At 35.1% G+C, this 19,485-nt stretch overlaps 1 protein-coding gene across 1 annotated transcript in view; it reads right to left on the bottom strand.

The window, feature by feature from the left end:
- The window catches only part of LOC111509839 (probable multidrug resistance-associated protein lethal(2)03659), a 68,527-nt gene that overhangs the window by 10,919 nt on the left and 38,123 nt on the right, over positions 1 to 19,485 (bottom strand). The window contains exons 8-12 of the mRNA XM_074186286.1: positions 15,314 to 15,496; positions 14,964 to 15,160; positions 10,487 to 10,964; positions 5,183 to 5,333; positions 5,018 to 5,124 (exon numbers count right to left, since the gene is read on the bottom strand). Of these exons, the coding sequence (XP_074042387.1) occupies positions 5,018 to 5,124; positions 5,183 to 5,333; positions 10,487 to 10,964; positions 14,964 to 15,160; positions 15,314 to 15,496 (1,116 nt within the window). The remainder of the gene's footprint in view (positions 1 to 5,017; positions 5,125 to 5,182; positions 5,334 to 10,486; positions 10,965 to 14,963; positions 15,161 to 15,313; positions 15,497 to 19,485) is intronic.

The raw sequence follows: 19,485 nt of genomic DNA, 5'->3' as shown, positions 1-19,485 counted from the left end.
ACTAGCTAATCAAATTTTTAACTTCTCCGTTTTTTAGAATTACATCGTATTATGCCTTTCTGCACATATTGCCAACGGATCTATTCCATCAGCTCACACTCATTCTTTATGTTTTTCTGAACTATTTTGAGACCTACTTTTTGAAATGTCTATTGCCACTGTTGACAATGATTTCATGGGGGTGCTCTGGATAACCACGTATTAAATTGCATTAATGCGTAACTAGCGTTTTCAATAGTCCATACCTACAGAAAATTAAATATAAAAGTAATATGACAGGAATCCACAAAAGTGTGCCATATGTAGCATAGTAACATTGTTTAACTTTGAGGACGCAATCGTCTCGAAAAATATTTACTATAATTTTTCGTAAATACCTACACTTTCTATAATATGTGTAGAAGTATTCATTCGTTCCGCAAATGTTTTGTTTTTTCACTTTTCGCCAATCATGTTTAACTGAAATCGGATTATACTTTTTCATGAAATAATTGTTGGTCTCATTACATCATTTTTCATTGTTTTCTGATATTCACTAGAATGCACAAAATATGCAGCAAGTAGAATGGTAGGTTATATAATACTGACCTATAATATTTTTATGTTATTTTACCTACAATACATTCTATAATAACTTCCAAGGATGACATGCAAAATCATGAAGTGTTCCACATTTTTGATGAGGAATAAACCTCTTGAAAAAATTTGCAATCCCAAAGTAATAGCTAATGGGATGAATGACTGCAGCGTGACGCAGTCAAGAATGGAAATAAATGGTGACGATAACCTGCATCCACATGCGGGGCTCTGAGGAGTTTGTCAGACATTTCCCTAGCTACTAGTGGGAACAGAATGAATCCTGACGTACAAATCAATAAGGAAAACTCTACACAAGGGAAACACCCAACATGAGTCGTGAGACGACAGGTCCTATCCCTCGGTTCCTGATCATGAGAAGGAAGAATGGCGACTTCACAAGAGTCAGGAAGAATGGCGACTTCACAAGAGTCAGGCAAAGGCGAAGTATTTTGTAGAGACATTCTCAACTGCACAATTGAAGAAATAGAAGAAGAACTCAAATCCCAAGGGTTATCAAAGTAACCCGTTTGAAACAAAAGAAGAGACATGCAACAGTTAATTCAAAAAATCACATTTTGGAATTCAACTCAACGATATTACCCACTAATATACATGCAGATTTCTACAATTTAGGAGTTCGCCCGTATTTCACTGCTCCAATGAGATGCTTTAACTGCCAACGATTTGGATAGACATCCTCACGATGCCAAACAGAGAAAACCTGCGTTTGTGGAAAAATAACACGAAGGAGAATATGGAGAACCTATTATGTGCGTGAACTGCGAAGGAAATCATTTATCAAATTCGAAGAATTGCCCTGAATTCGCTATTTTGAAGCTAAGAAAAAAGTTACTCCGAGAACACTAAAAGGTAATGTATCTTATGCACAAACTGTTGCCGTGAATATTAGTCAAGTTATTGATAAATCAACTTCCCCAACTCAACGATATCATGAGAGATATTTTGAGGACACATATGACACCAAACAAAATGACTCCTTCCAACCCCCTTCCTCATCCTCCTCATCCCAAACATTCAAAACAACCAATTCATACTACCCACCCATGTACCACCGCCTTCTGAATCCAAAAGAAATCGGTCGGATATTTTGTTACCCCCGAGCCCGGAAGATGAATTTGAAGCTAGTGGAACATCCACTTCCACTCAATCAAGAAAAGGAACGAACAGAAAAAGTCGCCGCAGAACTTGAAATATTTTTGTAACGTAACTACTCAGGGCACAAGTTATGATATTCAACCAATAAATCAATACCACTCATGATCCTTAATGAAAATTTAATTTTCTGGAATTGCAATGGATGTAAACTTCATTACCCTGAGCTGAACAAAATAATTGTGAAAAGAAATCCATATTGTATATGCTTGCAGGAAACGTACCTCAAATCTTAAGAGGATTTTCAAATGAGAGGATACGTTAGCTACAGAAAAGATGTATTACCAAATTTCAGATAAGTTGCTATATTAATCCAAAACAATATTCCTGGTAACAGATCCCAAATATAGTCAGATCTTGAGGTAGTAGCCGTACACATAAACTTTCCTTTCAGCTTTACAATCTGTAATATCTACCTACCCAACAATAACTGGAACTTTAATGATCTTAGAATGATAGCCAACCAACTCTTATTACTTTACTTGATTGTGGGGGGACTTCAGTGCCCATAATTCACTTTGGGGATCTAAAAAATTTGACATTAGAGGAAGGAAAGTTGAAGAGTTTATTGATGATCTGAATCCAATACTTATGAATAGTGGTGAAGGAACTTTTTTGGATCTTAGATCTCGCTACTCATTAGCCATAGACCTTGCCTCATGCTCATCAACTCTTGCTTCTTTGTTCAGATGGTACTGCCTTAGTGACGATATGACGAATCATTTTCCTATAAGTATAGAGTGTCCAAATAAAACCGTCCCATCATCTTCCTCAAAACGGTGGATTTTTAATAAAGCTAACTGGGATCTATATAAAGTAGAATTGAACAACTTGAGGAAAGTTAACCTCGACTATATGACGCGGTTGAAAAAATTAGCTATTCTGAATACTGCCCAGAGAACAATCCCTCCGTTATCTGGTAGCTTTCCTCAAGCTGAGAAAAATCATGTCTTAAACATTTTTAAACAACACCCCATCAAGAAAACATGATATTTTTCAAATGTGCTAGAGCCAAAGCAAGACGCACTATATGCGAGAGTAAAAGACGATCATGGGAAAAATATGTTTCCTCCCTAACTGCAGATACTTCTACTTCAGAGATATGGAATAATATTCGCACCGTGGGTAAAAAAAACTCAAGTACTCGAAGCTAATGGTCAACTCATCAAAGATCCCCAAGAAATTAACGAAAGAATTGCAGAACATTTTGCTGCAATAAGCATCACCCCAAATCTGAGTCCATATCTACAGACAATAAAAACAACAACAGAGAGACACAAATATTTTGTCGAAGAAGTACCTCTAGGATATAACAGTTCTTTCACTTTTCTCGAGTTTGAATCAGCCATGAGGAATATCAAAGCATCTGCGCCTGGATCTAACGGAATCATGTATGAAACAACTTTCAATAGAATCCAAGTATATTATTCTTAATCTATACAACCAAAATATGGCAAACCAGCAAGTAGCCACACAAAATGAAGAGAGGCAATTATAATTCCAGTTCTTGAAAATGGTGATGACCAGAAAAATATTACAGCTATCGCCCTATTTCACTCACGAGCTGTCTGAGTAAAGTCTTGGAGAGAATGGTAAGTTATAGACTCCGTGGGTATCTTGAATCGAATAAACTCTTATTCTACGCACAAGTAGGACTCCGAAATCGTAGATTCACTATTGACCAAGCATTCTTGATTGAAAATAGCACTCAGAATAGCTTCTCTAATCCCACGTTACTGCCATATTTTTCGATCTCGAGAAAGCCTTCGATACAATATCTGTTTAAAAATCTGTTTTTCCGTTAACCAGCTGTCGCACCCCTACGAACAACAACCCTCAGAAGTCGAAACTTGTGCGAGCTAAGGATTAACGAGGTCTTACCTTTTAACGTGTGATTCCTAACACTACTCAATTCTAGAACAGTTAGATAGGTGGAACTTGAAAGGAAATATAAGTTCATTCAAAATGTTTTGGAACATAGAACATTTCAAACTCAAAATAAAAATCTTTTATCCAAAAAATATGTTCTAGAGAATGGGGTTCTACACTGAGCGTTCTTCTTTTTGCAATAGCTATAAACCCCCTGCTCGATAATATCAACGAAAAGATAGGATGAAGCTCATATGTTGATATTCTGACAATAATTTACTCAGCTCCATCGATATAAGATACTGAAACTACCTTATAAAGAACATTAGACCAACTTTCAAAACAGGCAAAGCTACCAGAGATGAGGTTTTCAACATTCAAAACACACTATGTTCACTTCTTCATTATATATTATACAGTTTACATTTTATTATACACACCACTTTTTTCAGCAATGTATGGTATTGATCAGATGAAAAAATAATAAAATCGTTGGGCGTAGTATTTACACGTATAGTCAGTGGGCATACTTGAAGACTGGCTATAAATCAAATCATCTAAAAGAACAATTCGTTCAGGCCAGCCTCAACACCCTACACAGTAGGTTAATGGACTGACACCTATCAGAAAACAACTACTCCCCTGGCTAATACCACGAAGGGCGTTGGATTATATCCGACAGGTGTCAGTGCAGGATTCTTCACTGAAGTTATTCCTGCATATGCTGTTGGCGATACAACTGCCGCAATAGATTTTCAATTATTGGAACACACTTGCAGACCGGTTTCGGGCTGTTTGGCCACTCGTCAGTGCAAGGTAGTGTATATCATCAACATAAAGTCGATGATTTCCGATAATTGAAAATCGAATTCCGTCAGAGTATCATTCCTCGAACTAAGCTGAAGACTACAACAAACAACAGGTTTGTCGTCTCTCCATCTGCCTGTGAACGAGGTAACCAACTGCATATCCAAATTTGCCCAATTCCTCGTAAAAGGAAAGAAATCTTTCACGTATAGTCAGTGGGCATACTTGAAGACTGGCTATAAATCAAATCATCTAAAAGAAGAAAATAAATTAATGTTATGAGGCTTTTCAAACTCACCATTGGTATGCCAATGAAACTAAAATTATTTTCAGAGTATTGCATTGAAAACGAGCCCAAAATCAATTTTGATGCCAATTTTCTCAAAACTGCAAATTTTCATATTGTTGTGTTTATTAGGTAGAAGCCACAAATATTGTCCTACTACTTATATTCCTGCCTTCAGGAGTTATTTTGGAAAAAAAAAATTATAGTAGAAATATTTGAGTCATTTCAGAATGAAGAAAAATATTTAAATAATGAATATGCATTATGATAAGATATTTATGATCAGATATAGAGGTGTCATACTTGATGGTCATCAAACTCGTCAATTAGAACTTGTTCCGCTTTCGAAGCTCTTATAGTCGGTATACCATTCAAAGTTGAAGTAATATGAGTAAATACCGGCGATTTGGCTGAAATTAAAAATCATTGGAAAATTGCACTAAAACAAAATATCCATTTTCAACTCACTTGCTCCTTCTATTAGTTTGAGAATCCTTGACGAAGATATATACCATTTACGTATTTGCCAGAAAAGTGCTCCAACTATTGCCATCGCTATAGTTATGTATGGATTAGATAACCCAACATTAACAACGATACCACATATAATCATTGTTATCTGAAATTGTAAATGGGAAATAAACTTCGATTATATCGTTTTCAACATATTACAAGAAACAGAACAGTTAATCTGACTCAGGAAGTATTCGTGAAGATATTGGATGAGAGAAAAGACATAAATTTTGTCATTTTATAAAACGTTCTTTTTTATCATAAGAACATTTTACTTTCATGTTAATGGCTTAAAGTTCTGAATCTTATTCATGTGAAGTGAACGAATTTAGACAGATCCCATATCCCTAAACCACAAATGGACGATTCCCTCTATATAGACGCCATATAGAATCGATAGAAAACTCAAACCATGAATATTATAGAAGTATCAACTGTATATTTCTGAAATACGAGTTGAGAATTGAGATTTATTTTCCTAAAGATCATTGTCCATGATCTTCAAGTCAACATGAAATTATTCTTTGAATAAATAGGAAACTAACCGTTTTGGATGCTGGTATATAAATTCATATTGCGAAAAGCATAAAACAGTTTCGTTGGAAAACAAAATCATTTCGTGATGTTCGTGTTCGTATATATATATATATATATATATATATATATATATATTTCAATATTGAATTCTACAAAAAGGATTTGAAGCTTTATATCTTCTATTAATTATCTGCGAGCGCTTTCGACAGTTGGTAGTACTGTCATCATCTGGCACTCGTCAAACTGAACTGGTCATCCTGTTGTCTGTCTCTTTATATGGTCAGAGCGTCTTAACTCAGGTATTTTAGGTACTTTAGGTAAATTTGCCTGTATTTGTTCTGCATATCTTCTTCGTATTAGATCTTCTCTAGGTATGTGTATGGTTTTGTTTAATATATTGAATGTGAGATCTTGTTGTGTTTTGATTTGTACTTGTTCCTCGATAAGTGATTTATGACTGTTGCCGACGAACTGAAAAACAAAATCAACAGGAACAACGACCACAGCATCAAAAATTCAATGGAACTCACAGACAGAATCTCTACGACAAATGTCAGTCCAAACACTAAACTGTACTCGTTCTACATAAAAAACATGTACTCCAACTTACCAGTCAACGAAAGTATAAACATCATATCTGAGAACCTAAAACAACAAAACATAGAGAAAACCTACATTAACCAAATGGAACACAGTCTAAATACAATACTTAACTACGTTTCAGCATTGAGGAAGAACACAACTCAAAATTTAACTACCTGGACATAACCAAAGGATATAACCACAACAAAACACAATTTCAAATGGCAATATACAGGAAACCTACACAAACAAGCTCCACCATACCCGCAAGTTCAAACCATCCACCATCACACAAAATGGCTGCTTATAAGGCATTCATGTATAGAATGTTAAGGATACCACTCAGCAATGAAGTCCGAAACAAAGAACGGAAAATCATATACCAAATAGCGAACGAAAACGGGTACACCCAAAAGACAATAGATAAACTAGAAAACAGAATCAAACGAAAAATACAGAAGAAGGATCAAGCTACCCCAACAGACAAAACAACACAACGATGGACAGCATTTACGTACGTAGGACACCAAACCAAGAAACTAACAAACATCTTCAAACCACTGAACATCAACATCACATACAAGCCGAACACGAAGATAACACAAAAAATAAACAACTATGAAAAAGAAGAAGACAAAGACCAAAACGGGATATACAGTATACAATGCTCGGACTGCAACAAATTCTATATGAGCACAAAAAGGCATACATAAATCCAACAGTATACCCACCAGACAAACTCACCAAGGAAGACACTTCATGCAATTTTCGACTAAAACGACGTAGATCATCTCTCAATTTCTGTTTGTGTCTCATTTTACGACAGAGCGACTTTTGTGTATTTGATCACAATCAGGCATACCATACTCATTACTAAGATCATTCAAAAACATATCAGGAGCGAAGGCAATTAGATTTGCTGGATCTTTGGACACATAAATATTCGGTCTACTATTCGATACAGCTTCTCACTCGCAAACCAAAGTTATCAAATCTTTATAGTCCAGGAAAGTCCGACCCAACAATTTTCGGAGAAGAGTATTTACAATACCAATTAAACGAGTCCACCATGCGGCGGTCGGAGGGTTTAAACAAAAGTAATGCGCTGCGACAAACACTGTTCCAAACTTTCAGACAGTCAAGTTTTCTGAAAGCATTTTCTAGATCAACTGAACATCTACCCTTGTCACTATAAATTATCTCAGGCCGACCTCTGCGAGCAACGAAATGTCTCAAAGCCAACATTTTAGCATCAGTTGACAACGAATTAGTTAGTTCGAGATGCACAACACGATAAACGGCATAAGTGAATAGACAAAGCATTGTCCCCGTTTTTCAAAAACGAAAGTCCAGAAAAGTTTGGTTTCTTACTATGATCAAGAGTATTAAGACTACTTGTTGCTAGGTGAATCAGGGCACATTATTACCAGATGAAATTTTTGACAAATAGCACAAGAGTCCGAAACAGTTCTCGATAAATTAGCACTCACGTTACCTTGATTAACGAAACCGAAACCCTCCGAAGCCAACAATGTGATACGCTGCTCGTTTTCAACTTGGTGTACAATAATTTGGTATACTGTCGTGTAGGTTGAACCGAGTCTGTAATTTTCATCTGTTCGACGTTCCGGCATCTGCTTTGAAACCATTTTCAAGAACCACTCGAAACTAAAATTACATGACTCGACGATTGAGTCGTAATCTCCTTGGGGGACATTTTTCCAATACATCTCTATTCATGGAAATATTATATTCACAATAGAACTAGAAACCAATAACTCGAATAACTTTTTAGACCCCATCATAACAAAAATTATCAACAAATACGATTTCACAAATAAGAATGAACCAACTCGTACAGACACAACTATAAACACCTATTTTAATTACCCGCTGCAACATTAATTAGCAGCTTACCATAGTATGATCCACATACTCATTAACATACCAATATCCACAGATAATCTGTTGAAACAAATGTAATTTATCACATCGTTGATGAAAAGCGTTTCAAACAAGCTATTGAATAAGTATACCCTTACATGAAATACACACATCGGAAAAGTCTAGGGATATTTTTATAACATACTAAATATCATAAAAATAAATGCAGAGGTCGTTTAATTTCGATTAAATTGGTACACTCGACCACCCTGTAGATTTCTATGGGTTGAACAAAGCCTGAAAAAACGGTAACTAATCTTTTATCAAGTTTTTTACAAACTGTAGGTTTTCGACTAAAATGAATAATCTGAAAGTGTCGAGTTTGTACATTCTATGCAGTTCTTGCTCAGCAATTAAACTGGAAATATTGTGCTTCAACATGGAACGCCATCACTAACCATTGGCTGAGATGAATAGAGCTGTAGGGCTTCTTCAAGGTGGCATGCGAAAAAATGATGTAGCTCTCCCGAAGTGTTATCAGTCGATTGTGGCGGCGTTTCCGTGAAACTGGCAGTTCAGCCGAATAACATCCAGGGTGAGGACCGGTACAACTGCAGTTCAAGACCGATTTTTGGTCTTAACCGCAAGAAGACAACCGACAATCACAGCACCTGAGTTGGTTAACGTGTTGCAACAGACGCACCAGGTAACCATTGGTCGTGATACTGTCAGAAATCGACTGCATGAAGCAGATCTCCACAACAGAAGGCCACTTAGATGTCCACCTTTGTCGAGAGGCAATCGCGGTAGAAGATTAGAGTGGTGTCAAGAACATCAAAACTGGGATGCAAATGATTGGGCCACAGTTTTGTTCACAGACGAATCCAGATTTGGATTTCATCCAGATTCTCGTCGAGTAAGGCTGTGGAGACGACCTGGAAATAATGAACGTTTGAGACACATCCAGGAAGTCCACACATACAGAGGTGGTACGGTAATGCTATGGGGCGGAATCATGATCGGTGGCAGAACTGATCTCGTTTTTCCAAATCGCTCCCTCACAGCTCGACAGTACCTCGACACCATTCTTCTACCTATCGTCTGTCCGTTTGCTGGTGCTGTTGGTGAAAACTTTCACCTAATGCACAATAATGCTCGTCCACATGTCGCGCGTCTAGTGACTGACTGGCTCACCAACGAAGGAGTTGATGTATTGCCATGGCTAGCACAATCACCGGACCTGAATCCCATCGAGCATGTGTGGGACATGCTTCAACGAAGAATTACTCCGCATATGGGGAACATTCACACAACGTTTCAATTGAGAGAGCTTTTAATCGCTGAATGGGCAAATGTACCTCAACAAGACATTGACAATCTCATTTTGTCGATGTACGATAGATGTAGAGCCGTAATAAACCAGCGTGGAGGCCATACTTTGTACTGATTCCAATTTTTTTTGTATTATGATTTTTTTCCGGGGTGCCAAAGAAGAGCCATATTTTTTTTAGTTTTGCTTATATGCGCACTCAGTATTTTTGACCATTTAATAAATTTTGTTGTAAGTTACATTCGTTTAATAATCACCCGTCAACTTTTTTGCCCTAAAGCGATTTTAAAAATATCCCTAGACTTTTCCGATGTGTGTATAATACTGGCACAGATAGGCAAGGATAACAGATCAGATGTCGAGGAACTAATATGTGTTGTATGTAGAAAGAACTTTTTAATTTTAAAACGAGAATCTCTGAACAGAAGTTTTGAACTATGCGTGCTACCTTTTGGAGAACGATCACTGTGTACGACGTATTTCATGTAGAAGTAAAGGGACAGAACCTGCATGAGTCTCTGGAAATGAATAAGGGGAAACTTTCAGGTTCCCTGTTGAACAACCAACATGGTGTCGACTACTCACCAGTGTTGAATATTTTTCCATAATACCAATAAGTTTACAAAAGTTCACCTGATATCCAAGAACTGTAATAAATTTACAAATTCTACCTGTTATCGCTTTCACTACTAACCAATTAAGTAAGGTACCTATTGTTGTAAGTATATAAAAATTGTACCCCAGTTTGTAATATTCATTTCTATCGAGGAAGCTAGGGTGTTAGCGAAACGCGTCTAGAAAAAAAAGTTTGTGAAAATTATGTTTTCATTATCATGGATAGTGCTAATGATTTTCAAGTAATGGGCCAGTCTTTTCATAATTTGAAATGAAATATTCACTGTACAATAAGGGTTTTAAAGTCTCACCTGTGTAGCATCCATGAGAACTCTGGGTAGAATTTCATCAATTGCTCCCATATCTTTTGAAAATCTATTCAAAATTCTTCCACTTGGATTTTCATCAAAAAATCTCATTGGTGCTGTCAAAAGAACGTGAAACATGGTTGCGTGCAAGTTTTTGGATGATAACATGCATACTTTGTACATCAACAATGATCTAGTAATAGTCAATATTATAGCTGCCAAAACCAAAGCTCCATAAAAATACATGGCATACGTTGTTTTCAAGAGATTATAAATTGTATCGTTCAGTTGTACTTTATCAAAGAGATCATCTTGTGAGAAAATATGTCTTTCTGTTGATAGATTTATTTCTTTTGAATGATTGTAATAGTAAAGAGACATGCCCCGATCTTCTAAATGGTTAACTTTCGTTATTGTCGATGCAAGTTGTGTCTGGACTATAATTGAGTTATTTGAATACCTGACATTTTCTTGCTCGGTCCTGGAAAATAATAATATGATAAATATTTCACTGACTTATCCCTATTTCTGTAATTTAGGACTTCACTTTAAACAACAGTCAGAATTGAATAGAAATATTTTTGAAAATGTCTTGAAAACTTCAACATTTTTAATGATTTCATATTTATGATCATCATTCATTGAAATCATTCTTTTGAAATATAATTGGACAATATGTATCACAATAACCAAGAACTGATATGAATTAACAATTTGTTTTCTCTTTTACATAGAAATATTTCTTCATGAAGAAACAATATCAAAATTACATGGACAGAACCTGTCCTCGATTTTCAAAATGAGTTTTCATTAAGAAAGACCGACAGAGAGAACAAAATCTAATCCATCAGCTGTTGTCGAAAGGAACTTCTATACCAAACGTTTTATCCGTGACTGAGGCAGACATCTGCATTGACTGCGTGGACGAATGTGATATCACTAACATGAAAAGTTTTTTACAAGTTCTTTAACAGAATTATTGAGTCCTTGAATATATAAACGGGAATGTCAGTTGTTAAGTCTCCAAGAAGTAGTCATTGTATCAAAATAGTTGACTAAATATTTCAGAAATGAAGTTTTAAGTTATTAGTACCTTCTATCATATTTGGACTAATAACGACACCGTAAATATCTCACTGGTCCACAGAAACACAAGGCGGACGTTAATAGTCCCTGTCTAAAGGGGACAGAAGGAATCATTTTCAGTACTTTTGGACTAAAATAGCAAATGGTGTGACATCACTGGCCGCAGAGATGGCTATATCAACTTTCATTCATTTAAAAGGAAGGGGATCTTGTGACCTTTCAAGCGATAGATATTTCAATTATATGTACTCGTACAACGACAATTATACTGTTTTGAGTTTGATTACCCGTTTGTGGAGTTGGTGATGGAATGGGATACTAGAAAAAAGATAATTAGTAACTTTGCAACCAAAAGAGCATGTGAACACATCTAAAGTTATTTCTCATAGATTCCCCAACGTTTGTCATATGTAGGAGAAAGAACTTTCTCACGGAAATGATTCGTATTTAGAATAAAATTAAACCAAAGTATTCGACTAAAAAGCACATTTCTGTTTTTCAACTGATTTTGGTTTTTTGCGTTATCAACTATATAGACGAGAATCCACACCGTTTCACCCTAGTAACAGAGAGTGTTAGCTTACTTCAGGCCAGATATTCAAATGGGAAAAGAAAAACGATCCTTATTCACGCTAACGCTGACCATAATTTTCATGAGACAGAGAAGGTGTTCAATGCAAGATTTTCTGATATTCCGATCTGCCGAAAATATCTCAGGGCATTGGCTGGGAAAACTTTGGTGAAATGTAGAATTTGATGAAATTCCCAAGAAAGCTTTAGAATGATATGAAATGGGAGTAAATTCACGCGGAAACATAACAATATTTGAAGAAAATACATTTTCAGTAGGTTAGAAAGACACATTAAATTTGATAAATTCATCATTTTTCTGTACTGTATTTACACTGCCAATTGGCTAATGAGTGTATGCGTGTTACTTTTCGTTACAATTTAACAGGTTAGGTCGGGTCAGAATAGTTAAGGTTAAGTTAGTTTTTTTCAATAAGTATCCAGCGATAATTATTTTGCATGGATATGTATGCTTGCCAAACAATATTACGGAATATTTTTCGCTGTGTAGGATGGAATTCTTCATAACTAGCTCAGGGAAAGCTCAAAGGCGCAGCCCTTAAGCTAGATATGAAGAATCCCATTCCCCACATTGAAAAATACACCGTAATATTGTTTGAGCTCAACCCTACAGTTGTAATTACCTTGTTCGTCGTGCAGCCGTCGAACTGTTATTGTTTAGGTTATTGATTAGATTATATTCAACGAGAATATTGACAGAGCGTTGATTTATTTTCAATCGTTTTCCTAGTTTTTCAATGAAGAAAATATATTATTTTTTCTGGTAGATTGAAACTACTTTGTAGGAGGAATTTTTTTAAACATTATGTATACATTTCATCAGTTCGGACTTCCATTGTCTAATTCTAATATAATTGATTGGTTTGAAATCCCTGAAAGAATGTGTAAAAAAATTAAAATGATTAGCTTGTTTTGCAATCTTTTAATTTTATATTTTTTAATTTTCGTTTCTTTCTAATAATTTTTTAATTTTTTCATCTCGTATTAATAATTCAATTGTTATTTTTCAGCTAATCTTTTCAATTTTCAATTTTTTACAGATTCTTTCAGGGATATAAAATCGATTTATATTTCGTCGCAAAATACCTCATCGGACATGTGTTATGCCCCTATATACAGAATATATTACATGAAATAAATGAGAATAAAATGTTTCGACTTTTTACTTCTCCATCTTGAAACGAAAAATGTGGGAATCTTTCAAAGAAAGAAAACAAGCAATCAATTTCAAAAATCAACTCTATACGAAGATATGTAAGCAAGTGCACAAACAAAAAGCAGACACAAACTGAAAGAAAAAGCCCTCTTGAGAAAGCTTTTTCCATAAAAACTTTGAATTACACGAAAGAAAAATACTTTCGAAACAAATACTTTTATATGATCGCTGAATTATACGAAAAACAGTTTTCTCTATTCTGTATTACAAACATTCGTTATGGGATTGAATCAGATGTCATTCACAGGATTACTACAAAATATAATAAATGAAAGGACTAAAATTTCATTTACATGGAACACTGCATCCTCACTGGTAAACATCCGATGTTTCGCCGTAGGACACTTGCCTTATCGGCTCTTTAGTACCAAATACGGATAACATTATAAAAAAACACTCAATTCGTTCATAAAATTACGACTTTCCATCACGGAATGAGTTGAATCCAGCCAAGTCATTCATTCGCTTATTCGATTAAATACCATCCATAGGAAACTTGTTTTAAATTGAGAGGGTATATTTATAGGACAGATTAAGTTTCTCCAGCTTGATACCAAAAATGTGGGAATCTTTCAAAGAAATTAAATAAATATGACCCTGACTAAAGAATCCAGTTTTGAGGGTTGATGTCCGAACGTTTGATTGCAAATTGAAACTGTGATTGTTTCAGTGACGAATGAATTTTTGAACGGGAATATCAACCACCAAAATGTGCGATATTGGCCAGACATAAACCCAAATGTTTTTCGAGAAGGTGACACTGGTAATCATATTATTTATATCACATGTTATGTCGAAGAAAATTTGACCGGTGTTACATATTTGTAAATTCATCGAAACCTCATTAACCTACGGATTCAAGAAAATGCGGCCATCCAGTTGTTTCTCAACAAGATGGTGCGCTTCTACATTTCTCAGAGCTGTAAGGGTTTGGTTGGATCAGACATACCCGGGCATGTCGATTGGTAGGCGTGGTAGGCATGAGTTTGAAAATAGACAGTTTTACTATCATGGAATTCAAGTAGAACATTTTGAATATTTGTCCAAATGGTTTTTCATGTATTAGATAAATAATGACTAGGCTAAAATAGGATGCTATCATTTTATGCCTTCGAAATTAACACTTATGTATTGCCAATTGGCAATACATAAGTGTTGTTGTTGATTGAAGTGTATTACAAAAGGTGTTACTGTTCTATTTCTCTTAAAAATTGATATTTATTTCGAAAAATCGGACATAGAGTGGCGGAGATACAAAATTCCTAGTCTGAAATTCAAACATCAATAACGTCATAACCGGTCATTGAAATTCATAGAAGTGAAAGTCGTTGTGTAAAGGATTGATGATGCCAATTCCAAAAGTATTCCAATTTGGAATACCTTTCATACGAAATGTCACAGACTCCCATTTCCGTTCGAAAAAAGAAAATTGATAGCGTCCATTGCTAGCGGCAAGTGATGTCACACTATTGTCTTTTTATCAAATGGTTCCTTTGCACAAATATTCTGATTGACTCTGATATCTTGCCTCGTTCGAAAGTTGAGAGGGGCGATTGAATTATCACAACAAATGTACATGATTATTACCAAAATGCTACAAAGTAATCTGTTACAGTTGATGCAGCTTGAGCCAGAAATAGAAAGAATATGAGTGTGAATACCAAACACAGGCTTTTTGTAGCTTTCAAATATTGGAAGAACGGAGAAGCATTAGGATCGGAAGTTGTTTCCTCTTCATTAGTTGGAGCCGTATAAGTTATATCCATATTATTGGAGTAGATACTCTGCAAAACAAAAATATTACGAAAGAAACATTATTAAAATGAACTGATTTCATTGAAGTTACTATTCTGCTTATCAGTATAGTGTTTTGAAATGTCAGTGTCCAATCATTATTGTCATTGGAAACTTTCATTTACTCGTAGATAATTTCTTACACTTGTAACGGAGAGAATTGATTCTTTTCTGAAATTTGTTGCATTTGCAACTAGATCTTCAATTTCTTCATCTGGATCTGTTTTATCATTTCGAATAGACTCATCAGCAGCTATTAATAACTTTGTGAAGTCTAATTGACTATTTGAAAGTTCTTCAAAAGTCCCTTGTGCTTCGATTTGACCCTGGAAACGAAAAGAAACTTACATTAATATTCTAGCCACATTGTTATACTTATCTAGAACCGCACCTTGGTATATTGGCCTATATTTATATCAACAATTCTCAAACTCAAGTTGAGAAAACAATTCATCGGCAATCATTTTCCCAAGGCAATCCACCGAAAAAAATTAGGAGGTTTTTTGAAAGCATACATCTCTATTTTCTCTTGCATTCTTTTGTATCTTTATCATGAAATGCAGGCTTTACCTCAATGTATCTATGTCGAACATTCTACCGCTTACACCAAGCCTCTTAATCTCAGGGTACAAAATTATTAACTGAAGGTTTGTAGGTGATTGGTAATTCAAATAAAAACAATAGTGTTGGCTTACTCTGTTTGTTTTACTTTAATCTAATTATTATCATGCAAAATCGAAAGGTCATGACCCTAAATGAAAACACCATTCCCATAATTAGGAGAATGCAACAGTGAATATTACAAAAATTAACGCCCTAAAATCGTCTACAGTTACGCACTCGCGATAATGAAGAATTCCCGAATTGTGCCCGGTGTTTAGAAGTAACCAGTTCACACTGTTTTTCCCTGCATTCGGCGGACAGCACAATCAATGCGAATCAGGATAAAATAATTGTAAAGATACTAACTTGGACAGCTTTTCACAGAAGTGTTGTTTGCAATTTTCACTACTAGAAATATATGTAGACTCTTCACCACCCACATACATTAATTAACAGAACTTGTTAATTGTAATTTCGGCATTACACTGCCCTTCTTAACGTATCAGCAGGTACTCACCGACTATTCGATAATCGTACCCTAGACACATACATGGGCGTGGGATGCACAACAATTGTTTGTTTCCACTATATTAGAAATAATACTTATTTTTACAATACATGGTATCGTGAATTACGGGATGGAATAATTCAGCCTCGGCACACGCTATGTTTCAACAGAACTGTCGGACAAGTTTCATAAGGGCATGCATAGAATGAACTCAGAGTTTGCATTGGTAGCCTTATTCACCGTTATAGAACCAAGCTTTACTGACGAATATCCCTTCATCTTCAACAAATGCTTTCATATTTAACAACTAGCGACTAAGCTTATAGCGTCAACAAGTGCCTTTCCATTCTGTCCAAGGGCTAATCTAGTGTGAGAGTATCAAAGCTCATATATCAGTATGCGCTCACCCCGGCTTCACTATATACGCAGCCTGAAAATGTTAGTTTCATTGATGCACTCCGATTTTGACTTCTTGCTGTCATGCCGCAGCGTCCTGTAGACGCGACAGTGATCATAGAATCACATTCTATACTTCGTCACCATCATTTAATCGCATAGTGTGACTCCGGCCTAAATGCATTCGATAAACTAATCGGCACCAAATACAAACATGAATACTCTCAAATATTACTGACTTTTTTTCCCAACACCAAACCGTCATTTCAACACCTCGACACGTGTTTCGATCATCAAGAGATCATCTTCAAGAGGAAGATCAAATAATCATATTTACAAAGCTATCCTTATTTATACCATATATACCTGTTCTAGGCACCTGTGTCTTGAGTGTCCTAAATTGATTTTACATTATTGCCTTATCTACTAATCTCAATTCAATACGATGTATTTAGGAAAGAAACAAGCACGTACAGGTATATTCTGACAGTTTACATCACTGTGAACAGCACAAACGTGCTGGGTTGAAAAACGTACAATACAGGAAATAGCAGCCACTAACGGTTTCTCGAGAGGTATTGTAGATGACATAATAAGAAAGAAGAAGTTTAGGTTAAGAATGAACGAAATCTCGACTTTCAACAAGGACAAAACCAAGATAAATATATCTCAGTTCCATACTGGAAGATCCTCAAGGAACTAGGTATGAAGGTGGTTTTCAAAATAAGTCATACACTACAGAGCCTTTTAGGAAGTCCAAAAGACACAGTAGAGAATTCTGAAAAGTCTGGAATTTACGAAATTAAATGTTAGGACTGCGATGCAAAATATCATGGACAGGCAAAAAGATCTATTAAAATAAGATATAAGAAACACTAAGCACACTTGAAATATGGAAGACCTGAAAAATCAGCAGTCGCCCATCATATTTTGCAACAATATTTTGCAACAACATTCCGTGTTAGGAATCACACGTTAAAAGGTAAGACCTCGTTAGTCCTCAGCTCGCACAAGTTTCTCAACTTCTGAGAGTTGTCGTTCGTATGGGGGCGACAGCTGATTAACGGAAAAACAGATTTTAAACAGATAGACTTCAGTTCATTAAGATTAGTTAGACAAGTTAGCAACAACAGGCATCTAGATGCCTATGAGAGTGTAGAAATAAGTAAACATAATAATATCATGATGGTGGACCAATACCTAATAGTATACTACATAGCTTTTCAAAATAACATTTTATTTATTAAATTTACCTGACTATTACATGAGGACACATTGTAAAAAACTGATTTGAGAATAGTAGATGAGACAATATTTTGAATTTTATATAGCTTATAATACTTCAATTATTAGATTTACTTGACTATTACATAAGGATACATTATAAAATCAATTCGAGACTAGTAGATAAGGCAATATTGTGAAATTAATTTAAGACACCTAGAACAGGTATCTATGATATAAATAAGGCCATAGATAAGCTCAGGTACATTTCTTTCGTCCAAGAAACTAGTTTTTCAGAGTAATATATTGAAAATAATTTTTGTACTCCCTCTATTTCAAACTAATCATTAGGCGTTTACCAGCAGGTAGGTAATCAATGGCGGCCACTTCCGTAAAAAAAATATAAAAATGATGAGATATGTAACATTCACTGTGATAAATATAATCTCATGTATACAAAAGCAAAATTCTCTGTAAAATTTAAATAAAAATCCTATTTTCAGTGAATAATTGTTCAACAGTTTGTGGGTTGATAAGAAATCTAGTTATACCTGTGTATCAATAACAAACATTTCTTTTAATTTTGAGCTGTCATTCAGTATCTCGTAAAAATTCAAAATGAGCGATAACGATCAAGAATGCAGAAATGATAATTGAAACTTTCTTTGGTTTTCACCACATTCATTTGTAACTAACGTTACTGCAGTTTCGTCCTACAAGTACATTTTCATATGTATATATTGAACTAGTTACAAATAAAAGTGGTGAAAACATATAAAGTTTCAATTCTCATTTCTTTATTATGTTATTTATTCATTCATCCACATTACAGATTATTATTCTATTTGTGGTAGGTCCAGGACACAGCAAAATAAAATAAACATAAAATAAAATACACATTTAAAACAAAACTACAATTAAAAATATATTTCCTCAATTCCAATTATTCAGAATTCACATCTAAGGTATCCCGTTCAGAAATCAATAAACGACGTCTAGTTGGTCGAATCAAGTTACAATTTCTTGTGGTATAATTGTGATATGAATTATTTTTTTCAAGTTTTTCTTTTCTTCTATGAATATCCAGCAAACAATTGAGGATGTAAATACACGGTAAGGTTATTATTTCTAGTTGTCAAATATGGGGCGACAACTGTCACTATAATTGGCTTTAGATATTATTCGTAAAGCTCGTTTCTGGAGCCTGCAAATTCTCACAGAGTCTACAGCGTTTCCCCATAGAGTTACACCGTAATTAATGTGAGGGTGGAGTAAGCCAAAGTAGGTTGTTTTCAAAACTGCCAGGTTAGCAAATCTGCTCAGTTTCCGTATTATGAAGAGAGATGAGTTTAATTTGTTACTTAGGTGCTCAATATGCGCTGATCATTTTAATTTGTCATCATCCTTAACAATTCCAAGTAGTCTAACTTCTGAATTGTTGGCAATCGTATTGTTGGTTGAAAAAACAATATTCTTAGTTTTGTTTTTATTGAGTTTCGAGCAATTAGAAACGAACCATGTTTCAGCTTTTCTTACAAAATGATGTGAAGTTTCTTCCAAGTGATCAAGTTTCTTGCCAGAAGC

This window comes from Leptinotarsa decemlineata, unplaced genomic scaffold (genome assembly GCF_025532065.1).
Source record: "Leptinotarsa decemlineata unplaced genomic scaffold, Ldec_3_MD MMD2_tig00078422_RagTag_RagTag, whole genome shotgun sequence".
Lineage (NCBI taxonomy): Eukaryota > Metazoa > Arthropoda > Insecta > Coleoptera > Chrysomelidae > Leptinotarsa > Leptinotarsa decemlineata.
This window is presented reverse-complemented; position numbering and strand designations above follow the sequence as displayed.